Genomic DNA, 9,666 nt, shown 5'->3' with positions numbered 1-9,666 from the left:
AACCACACTGATTACTTTATTTCTTACCCTAACCTTAAATTTAGACGAGAAATGTATATTTTTGTTTTTAATAAATTTTAACATATAGCCAATTTCGACGTTGTGACTGGGGTAAATAGTGACAATCTGGAGAACTTCTCCAGCAGCTGGGTTTTTTTTGTTTTTTTTGCTCCCTGCGCCGACGTGAAAGCGAGGCTAGGGGTCTATTCATTAATCAGATTCCGTTGAAAAACGTTTCGTCTGTTGCAAAATGTTTTTCAACTGAAACCGTTTAGGCCTTATCCAAGCGGAAAACGTTTTGGAACGAAAACGAGAGTTTATATTGATTAAACTCAGGTTTCTCCCCGTTTCGTTCTATTCGGTATGCTTGCTTCCATTTGGTTCCTAGAGTAAACGGTAAACTGTTTCTGCAACAGACGAAACGTTTTGCAACGGAATCTGACTAATGAATATACCCCATGAATCCCACAATACCAGGCGAAGGAGTTTCTTTCTTTTTTTCCCGTGGCAGAGCTGGTTGTTTCAAACCTCAGTCAAAGCGAAAGCGAAGTCGCTATGCGGGGAGATGTAAGATGGCAGAGCTGCAAATGTTGTTAGAGGAAGAAATTCCAGCCGGCAAAAGAGCTCTCGTAGAGAGTTACCAGAATCTCACACAAGTAGCAGACTACTGTGAAAACAATTATGTTCAGGTAAGCACAAAAAAAATGGAGTGATTTTTACTCAACATTGTTATCTCTGAATCATTGTCGTTTGAACTGGTGTGAAACTGGGAAGAGGAAATGTAGATAAAGACATTGAAATGATCACAATGAATGACCACAGTACTAGATCGCAGAGATTACACCTCCATTGAGAGTCTTTGTCCATTTCAGTGTGTAGTTTCACCGCACTGGTCACGTTGGACACGGTCTTGCCCATCCATTGCATTGTTGTATTGGTCCCTTGGTCAAATTTTGTTAGTTTACACAGAGGGTGTGTCTAAGTACTAACTTCTGCTGTTTATCTTCGTTTAATAAATTTTTTTTTAAAACAATGTAGCAAACTATGACGCTGTTGAAAAATGTCAGTGAAACGTGATGTACTAGACATATTTAATCTGATCGTTACAAAGTAGAGTAGCAGTTGTGCTCTCGATAACACTGGCCTTGCTTAATTAATTACTGTCTCTCACAGACACCAAGACAGCTGGACATTTTACTTCCATTTATTTATTTAATTACACCTATTTTATTAGGATTTTCTGTGATATATTTGCATTAGGTAGGACTATGATATTGTAATACATTTCAAGGCATTTATAATGAGCTTATTGCTGTTTGAATATCAGACGTTCAGAGCTTGTTTTTCAGCGAATGCTTCTGCAAATTTTCCCCATATGATTGTGTTACCCTTTAACTAAATTTCCACAGATGGTGAGTGTGGAATTTGGTCATGGTTTCACAGATTCCTGAACTGAGTTCATAGATGCAAGGACAACTGAACTTAAATTATTTTACAGGGTTATTTTTTTAAAATGTGTGTTTACCTCATCCTGCCAAGTTTGCTTTGACTAGCCACAAGGGACTGCTGCATTAGAATTACTTTAATTGTGGGCTAGCAGCAGAAGTTATTGATAGAGGTAGGGCTATGGACCATAGCTTTTGTAAACTAGGTTTTTATTGGCCCCTTTTAACAGAATGTCAAAGCTGATTTTTAAATTAATTTAGTAGATTGATATTCTGATTTGGAGTCTGCCCCTACAAGAAAATCTAAACTGTTTTGGCAAGACCTCATTCAATCTCAGGGAATGTGTGTTTGGAAACTCATTATTTTTGTCCTATGCTGTGAATATACATCCCAAGTACTCTCTAGATGTAGATGTTAAATGGATTCCCACTCCGTGGCTCTGTTATACCGTTTAGTTAACGTGAATAAGTTGTTGCCATAGAAGACCTTTGATGAGCTATCTTAGTCCTAGACAAGCACCAATCAGCGTGAAGAGGTTATAGCTTGCTGCTGAGATCTACCTCTCAAGGGCTGAAAATAATCTATAACTTCCCATCCGTGTGAAGAGGCTATAGCTTGCTGCTGAGATCTACCTCTCAAGGGCTGAAAATAATCTATAACTTCCCATCCGTGTGAAGAGGCTATAGCTTGCTGCTGAGATCTACCTCTCAAGTGCTGAAAATAATCTATAACTTCCCATCTGTGTGAAGAGGCTATAGCTTGCTGCTGAGATCTACCTCTCAAGTGCTGAAAATAATCTATAACTCCCCATCCGTGTGAAGAGGCTATAGCTTGCTGCTGAGATCTACCTCTCAAGTGCTGAAAATAATCTATAACTTCCCATCCGTGTGAAGAGGCTATAGTTTGCTGCTGAGAATCCAGATGAAATGTTTTCTGTGACCGACCAAGAGTCCATGAAAAAAATACAACATTAAATCAGTTATAAAGATTGTTTCCAACTCAAATTCAATAACATTTTGACAGCCATCCCTTTTGATTTAAACACAACTTTCAGTGTTTGCCTTTTGTAGAAGTGGTCAGAAAGTGACTTGTTGGTCCTTTTTATTTGACCTTTTAAGTCAGTTAAGAACAAATTCTTATGTTCAATGACGGCCTAGTGGGTTAACTGCCTTGTTCAGGGGCAGAAAGACAGATTTGTACCTTGTCAGCTCGGGGGTTTGCAACCTTCCGGTTACTAGTCCAACGCTCTAACCACTAGGCTACCCTGCAGAGCCCCGAACCTGAATGACAAAAGTATAGTATAGTATAGTACAGTAAAATATAGTATAGTATAGGTCAGTAGAGTAAAATAGAGTATAGGTCAGTACAGTAGAGTATAAATCAGTACAATACAGTACTGTACAATAGAGTAAAGGTCAGTACAGTAAAGTAGAGTGGAGTATAGGTCAGTACAATACAGCACTTTATTGTAGAGTGTTGGTCAGTACAATACAGTAGTGTAAAGTAAAGATTAGTATAGATCAGTACAATACATTACAGTACAGTAGAGTAAAGTATAGTATAGGTCAGTACAATACAGTACTTTATTGTAGAGTGTTGGTCAGTACAATACAGTAGTGTAAAGTAAAGATTAGTATAGATCAGTACAATACATTACAGTACTGTATAGTAAAGTAGAGTATAGGTCAGTACAAAACAGTGCTTCTCAGTAAAGTAGAGTATAGGTCATTACTATAGAGTACTGTAACGTAGAGTATAGGTTAGTACAGTAAAGTAGATTAGAGTATAGGTCAGTATGGTGAAGTAACGTAGAGTATAGGTCAGTTCAATACAATACAGTACTTTACAGTAAAGTAGAGTATAGGATAGGTCAGTACGGTGAAGTAAAGTAGAGTATTACATTACTTTACAGTAAAGTAGAGTATAGGTCAGTCCAGTGCAGTAGAGTATAGGTCAGTACAATACAGTACTTTACAGTAAAATAGAGGATATGTCAGTACAATACAGTACTTTACAGTAAAGTAGAGTATAGGTCTGTAAAACACAGTACTTTACAGTAAAATAGAGGATAGGTCAGTACAATACAGTACTTTACAGTAAAATAGAGGATAGGTCAGTACAATACAGTACTTTACAGTAAAATAGAGGATAGGTCAGTACAACACAGTACTTTACAGTAAAGTAGAGTATAGATCTGTACAACACAGTACTTTACAGTAAAGTAGAGTATAGGTCAGTACAATACAGTACTGTAAAGTAGAGTATAGGTCAGTACAATACAGTACTGTAAAGTAGAGTATAGGTTAGTACAAGACAGCACAGCACACTAGAGTATAGTACAGTATACTCTATTGTACTGTTCTGAACTATAACTGTAATGAACTGTACAGTGGTGTACTGTGATGTCCAAACTTGTGAAACTTAGACATCTACGATTGGTACAGATGTGGTCCGATCATGACCAATCAAATTTGGTCTTGTTTGAGGGCTCGGAGCTCATTAGAATTCTTGTGTAGAATAATAATAATAATTCAATTGTTGTAACTTTTGTTGCTATTCAGGATACATCACCATGAAGAACATGACGTTCGTAATTATGCGTTTCTGTGTCGTACAAATCTGAGAAACTGTGACGTCATTCTGTTACCATAATTCTGTTACCGCGTGTTAATCCTCTTCACTTACTGTAGTTCAATAACCAAAATATACTTCTTTTTTTTTCCAAACTCAAGATGTCATATCATCGCTGACTCCGCATCTTTGAATCTTAGTTCGAGGTAGATATTTAAGAGTAAAATAAATAAATAAAAAAAAAGTTTAATTGTGGTCACAAAAAACTGAGGGAGATTTTTTACTGTCATTCTGTTCCCAAACATGACATCTGTTCCTCTAGTAAATGTGTTTTTATCGAATGTCCAGTAGAACTTGTTAACAGTAGTCCTTGTGTATAGAGTGGTTTTGTTTCACTTTGCAATCATTGTTTTTATTTGGCATACTTTTAAAGGGAAAACTTAGATGTCTCAAAGTCATTATGTTACCGTGGAATTGTCCAGAGTTTAAATTGTTACTGTAAACTAAAGCCTTTTGGCAGTTATGTGACAAGTTGAGCTTGACTCTGGAACCCAACAGGACGACACTGTCCGTATGCTCTCTTAAAAATACAAATAAAATCTGTACATCCTTTTGCCTGTTTTCATTCCCTTCTTCTCTCTCACTCTCTCTCACTCTCTGTCACTCTCTGTCACTCTCTGTCACTCTCTGTCACTCTCTGTCACTCTCTGTCACTCTCTGTCACTCTCTGTCACTCTCTGTCACTCTCTCACTCTCTGTCACTCTCTCTCTCTGTCTCTCTCTGTCTCTGTCACTCTCTCTCTCTGTCTCTCTCTGTCTCTCTCTGTCTCTGTCTCTCTCTGTCTCTGTCTCTCTCTCTGTCTTTCTCTCTTTCTCTGTCTTTCTGTCTTTCTCTTTCTCTCTTTCTCTCTCTCTCTCTCTGTCTCTCTGTCACTCTCTCTCTCTGTCTCTGTCACTCTCTCTCTCTGTCTCTCTCTGTCACTCTCTCTCTCTGTCTCTCTCTGTCTCTGTCACTCTCTCTCTCTGTCTCTCTCTGTCACTCTCTCTCTCTGTCTCTCTCTGTCTCTGTCACTATCTCTCTCTTTCTCTCTCTGTGTCTCTCTCTCTCTGTCTTTCTCTCTCTTTTTCTCTCTCTTTCTCTCTTTTTCTCTTTCTCTCTTTTTCTCTCTCTTTCTCTCTTTCTCTCTTTCTCTCTTTTTCTCTTTCTCTCTTTTTCTCTCTCTCTCTCTTTCTGTCTTTCTCTCTCTCTCTCTCTCTCTCTCTTTCTGTCTTTCTCTCTCTCTTTCTGTCTTTCTCTCTCTCTCTTTCTGTCTTTCTCTCTCTTTCTCTCTCTCTCTCTCTCTTTCTGTCTTTCTCTCTCTCTCTCTTTCTGTCTTTCTCTCTCTCTCTCTTTGTCTTTCTCTCTCTCTCTCTCTCTTTCTGTCTTTCTCTGTCTCTCTGTCTCTCTGTCTCTCTCTCTTTCTGTCTTTCTCTCTCTGTCTCTCTCTCTGTCTCTCTCTCTCTCTCTGTCTCTCTCTCTCTCTGTCTCTCTCTCTCTCTGTTGTCAACAGATGATAGCAACATGTCTCAGCTTGACTCTGCTCATCTTCCTGGCTGTTATCTTTTTTTTCCCTTTCTGTTCTCTTGGAGGCTTTAAGATGTTGACTGTAGCCCACTTATGCAGCCCACCGTTCAGTAGCAGATGATTGAAACCAGTCTGTAACAGTCTGTAATCGAGGACAGCCATTGTCCCACTTTCTGACTGACAGCCAGAGTTAGGTGTGTGTCCATGACAGAGTAGGGACACTTCAGCAGCTCTGCTGACTCCCAAGTCTTTGTTCTATATCACTATAGTAAATATTTCCTTTACATCGGGAAAAGGGAGAATCATTCACAACAACGGCATCCTAATTTAAACAAATGTTTAAATAAAACCGGATGTTTCTGTGCTTTACCCAGAAAGGCATCGACGTGATGGTGGCAGACGTGCTAAAAAAACTGAGTTCAGCACTGTGTCCTGAGTTCAGCACTGTGTATTCCTGGTCCTGGACTGTGTATTCCTGGTCCTGGACTGTGTTTTCCTGGTCCTGGACTGTGTTTTACTGGTCCTGAGTTCAGCACTGTGTATTCCTGGTCCTGGACTGTGTTTTCCTGGTCCTGAGTTCAGCACTGTGTATTCCTGGTCCTGGACTGTGTTTTCCTGGTCCTGGACCATCATATATTTTCAAAGATGCGACTGAGGTCAGCACTGTGTTTTCCTGGTCCTGAGGTCAGCACTGTGTATTCCTGGTCCTGGACTGTGTTTTCCTGGTCCTGAGGTCAGCACTGTGTATTCCTGGTCCTGGACTGTGTATTCCTGGTCCTGAGGTCAGCACTGTGTATTCCTGGTCCTGAGGTCAGCACTGTGTATTCCTGGTCCTGAGGTCAGCACTGTGTATTCCTGGTCCTGAGGTCAGCACTGTGTATTCCTGGTCCTGAGGTCAGCACTGTGTTTTCCTGGTCCTGAGGTCAGCACTGTGTTTTCCTGGTCCTGAGGTCAGCACTGTGTTTTCCTGGTCCTGGACTGTGTTTTCCTGGTCCTGAGGTCAGCACTGTGTTTTCCTGGTCCTGAGGTCAGCACTGTGTTTTCCTGGTCCTGAGGTCAGCACTGTGTTTTCCTGGTCCTGAGGTCAGCACTGTGTTTTCCTGGTCCTGAGGTCAGCACTGTGTTTTCCTGGTCCTGAGGTCAGCACTGTGTTTTCCTGGTCCTGAGGTCAGCACTGTGTTTTCCTGGTCCTGAGGTCAGCACTGTGTTTTCCTGGTCCTGAGGTCAGCACTGTGTTTTCCTGGTCCTGAGGTCAGCACTGTGTTTTCCTGGTCCTGAGGTCAGCACTGTGTTTTCCTGGTCCTGAGGTCAGCACTGTGTTTTCCTGGTCCTGAGGTCAGCACTGTGTTTTCCTGGTCCTGAGGTCAGCACTGTGTTTTCCTGGTCCTGAGGTCAGCACTGTGTTTTCCTGGTCCTGAGGTCAGCACTGTGTTTTCCTGGTCCTGAGGTCAGCACTGTGTTTTCCTGGTCCTGAGGTCAGCACTGTGTTTTCCTGGTCCTGAGGTCAGCACTGTGTTTTCCTGGTCCTGAGGTCAGCACTGTGTTTTCCTGGTCCTGAGGTCAGCACTGTGTTTTCCTGGTCCTGAGGTCAGCACTGTGTTTTCCTGGTCCTGAGGTCAGCACTGTGTTTTCCTGGTCCTGAGGTCAGCACTGTGTTTTCCTGGTCCTGAGGTCAGCACTGTGTATTCCTGGTCCTGAGGTCAGCACTGTGTTTTCCTAGTCTCTGTGACAGCCAGGGCAGTGGTTTTGGACAAGGACGCCGGGCCGTATACGCTGGGCTGTCGTCAGGGTAGACAGGCTTGGAGGTTGAGGAGAGGGAAGCAGTAGTCCACCCCCATCATGTCCCATGTTCAGGACATCTTTTCTCACCATGTCTCACTTTCCCCTACAGTTATTCTTGGCAAGTTTTATATTTATTTATCTGTATTCTTTATTTAACCAGGTAAGTTGACTGATAATACGCTCTCATTTGCTGGTGACTAAACATAGGACAAATGACATACAAGATATAAGCAAGCAAAAACTAAAATAATAATTTAAACAAAAAATAAAAATAAATTATGAGATATTCCAGAACTAAATTGAGACCGACTGTAGGCCAAAGTGTTGGAGGGAGGAGAGCATTGTAACCACATGTAATGCTAATGCACTTAATGACAGTATGATTTAAATTCATTCAGCGACTCGACACAGATTAGTTGGCCTCTTTTTTTTGTGTGTCCTGGTCACGTGACCTCGGGGTGTACCAATGCTGTAAGTGAATCCCAGCAGAAGTGAATTTTCCCTGGAAAAGAGCCAGTCTGGCCTGAAGGTGTCGTTTTCACACAGCCCTGTCTCTTAAGGATTACAGAGTCCTCTTTCTCTCTCGTTCTTTCTCTTGTTCCTTCTCAGTCTCAGCTCTCAGAGTGCCCTGTTTTTCTTCTCTCAGTGAGGAAAGCCTAGTGGCTCCTAGCCTGACCAGCCAAGCCCATTCATCCCTTCGACCACCTGCCATTCCCCCCTGAGTTGACTGTAGTTTTGGTTTAGTCCACACTAGGCATTGTAATAATACCACTTGGTGGGAATATAGGACTTTAAAAACCAGGGGTGAATAGAAAGTAAGGAAAACAGCAGAGGTTTCACATATCTACAATATAAGGACTTTATTTGACATTTAACAACGATAAAGACTTCTTGTTGCTCGCCTGTCTGGAAATAGTCATTGTTAATAACCAACATTTTATTGGCACATGTTTCGTAAACAACGGGTGTAGACTAACAGTGAGAAATGCTTACTGACGGGTCCTTTTCGTACAATATAAATAGTGACACAAGGAATAAATACTAATAATTACCACATGAGGACATGACTCTCAACTGGTTGAGTCTGTGGGTTTAATTTAAGCAATAGTTGTTGATGTCTTCCCAAATGCTATATAGGTCTAAATAGCATCATTGATTATATGATTGATAAAGTATGGTTATATTTTCATTAGCAAGGGGTAGCCTGTGTTTTAATTTCGTTGTGTATTAGAAACACAGTTTGAGATCATTGTGAGGGGATTTTGCCAGTGGTTGAATGGGGAATTGGGCTTCCTGAGAAAATGTTGTTTGAGGTTGCAACAGTAACCTCTGCGAAGGGTCAGTTGAATTATAATTTTTTTTTAAACTATGAATTTAGCAGTATAGATGTTATTGTTTGAGTGAAATAACACAGCATTAGCATGGCAAAATGTGTACAGTTGCAGGAATTTAGCTTCAAAATAGCCCATCCTTTTCTCATCTCCACGGCAATTACGGGAATTCGGCTCATTTTCTCATTAACCCACAGTAAACATTAACCACTGACTTCCATGTTGACAAACATACATAGCCTTGTCCTACCTTCAGATTGTTCTGCATAACATCCTATTCTCTTCCCAACGGTAGAAATATGACAAACGTATATCAGAATAATATATTCAGCAATAGATGAGAGAGCGAGAGAGAATCGCTAGATGGTGCCGCAAAGTGGTATGGGTATCACCGCCGTCACTCGGTCACGCCATTACCGTTGTTATCAACGTTGAACAGACGCCGCGGCCACACTGATGTCCTGAAGTAGAACTGGTGGCTGCCCACTGGGCACAGATGTCAGTTCAACGTCTAGTTTTGATGTACATTTGGTTGAGTTGTCAACTAAGTTGAATTCAATGTGAAATCAACAAAACATTTCACCGTGTCAATGGATTTTGGTAAACATTTGGGTGGAAAAAAAGACTACATTCTCGAACGGTGATAATCAGTTTTCCACGTTGATTCAAATAATGGTTTTCCATTGGTTGATTCAGTGGGTAATGACTTTAAATGGGAGCTAATGACTGTTTCAGCCTTAATTCAAAATTGATTAAATTAAACAAACATTCTCACCCGTCTACACACAATAATGGAAAAACTGAAATGTTAGCAGATTTATTGAAAATGAAATACAAAAATATCTAACTTACATAAATATTCACACCCCTGAGTCAATATTTTGTAGAAGAACCTTTGGCAGAGATTACAGCTGTCAGTATTTCTGGGTAATTCTCTAAGAGCTTTGCACACTTGGATTGTGCAACATTTGC

General features: G+C 40.7%; 1 protein-coding gene across 19 annotated transcripts in view; it reads left to right on the top strand.

Annotated features, from left to right (window-relative positions):
* Positions 1–141: 141 nt before the first annotated feature.
* Positions 142–9,666, top strand: part of LOC110536535 (abl interactor 1) — a 101,540-nt gene continuing 92,015 nt past the window's right edge. For 3 of the 19 annotated variants that reach the window (XM_090189252.1, XM_090189249.1, XM_090189243.1), the window contains exon 1: positions 167–689. In XM_090189252.1, coding sequence (XP_090045378.1) covers positions 459–689 — 231 coding nt within the window. In that variant the 5' untranslated portion in view covers positions 167–458. Of the gene's footprint in view, positions 690–9,666 lie in introns of all 19 variants that reach the window. The other 16 variants (XM_090189250.1, XM_036934726.2, XM_036934725.2 and 13 more) reach the window with 12 other exon arrangements.

This window comes from Oncorhynchus mykiss, chromosome 11, assembly GCF_057628025.1.
Source record: "Oncorhynchus mykiss isolate SJ-2025 chromosome 11, ASM5762802v1, whole genome shotgun sequence".
In the NCBI taxonomy this organism is placed as follows: domain Eukaryota; kingdom Metazoa; phylum Chordata; class Actinopteri; order Salmoniformes; family Salmonidae; genus Oncorhynchus; species Oncorhynchus mykiss.
This window is presented reverse-complemented; position numbering and strand designations above follow the sequence as displayed.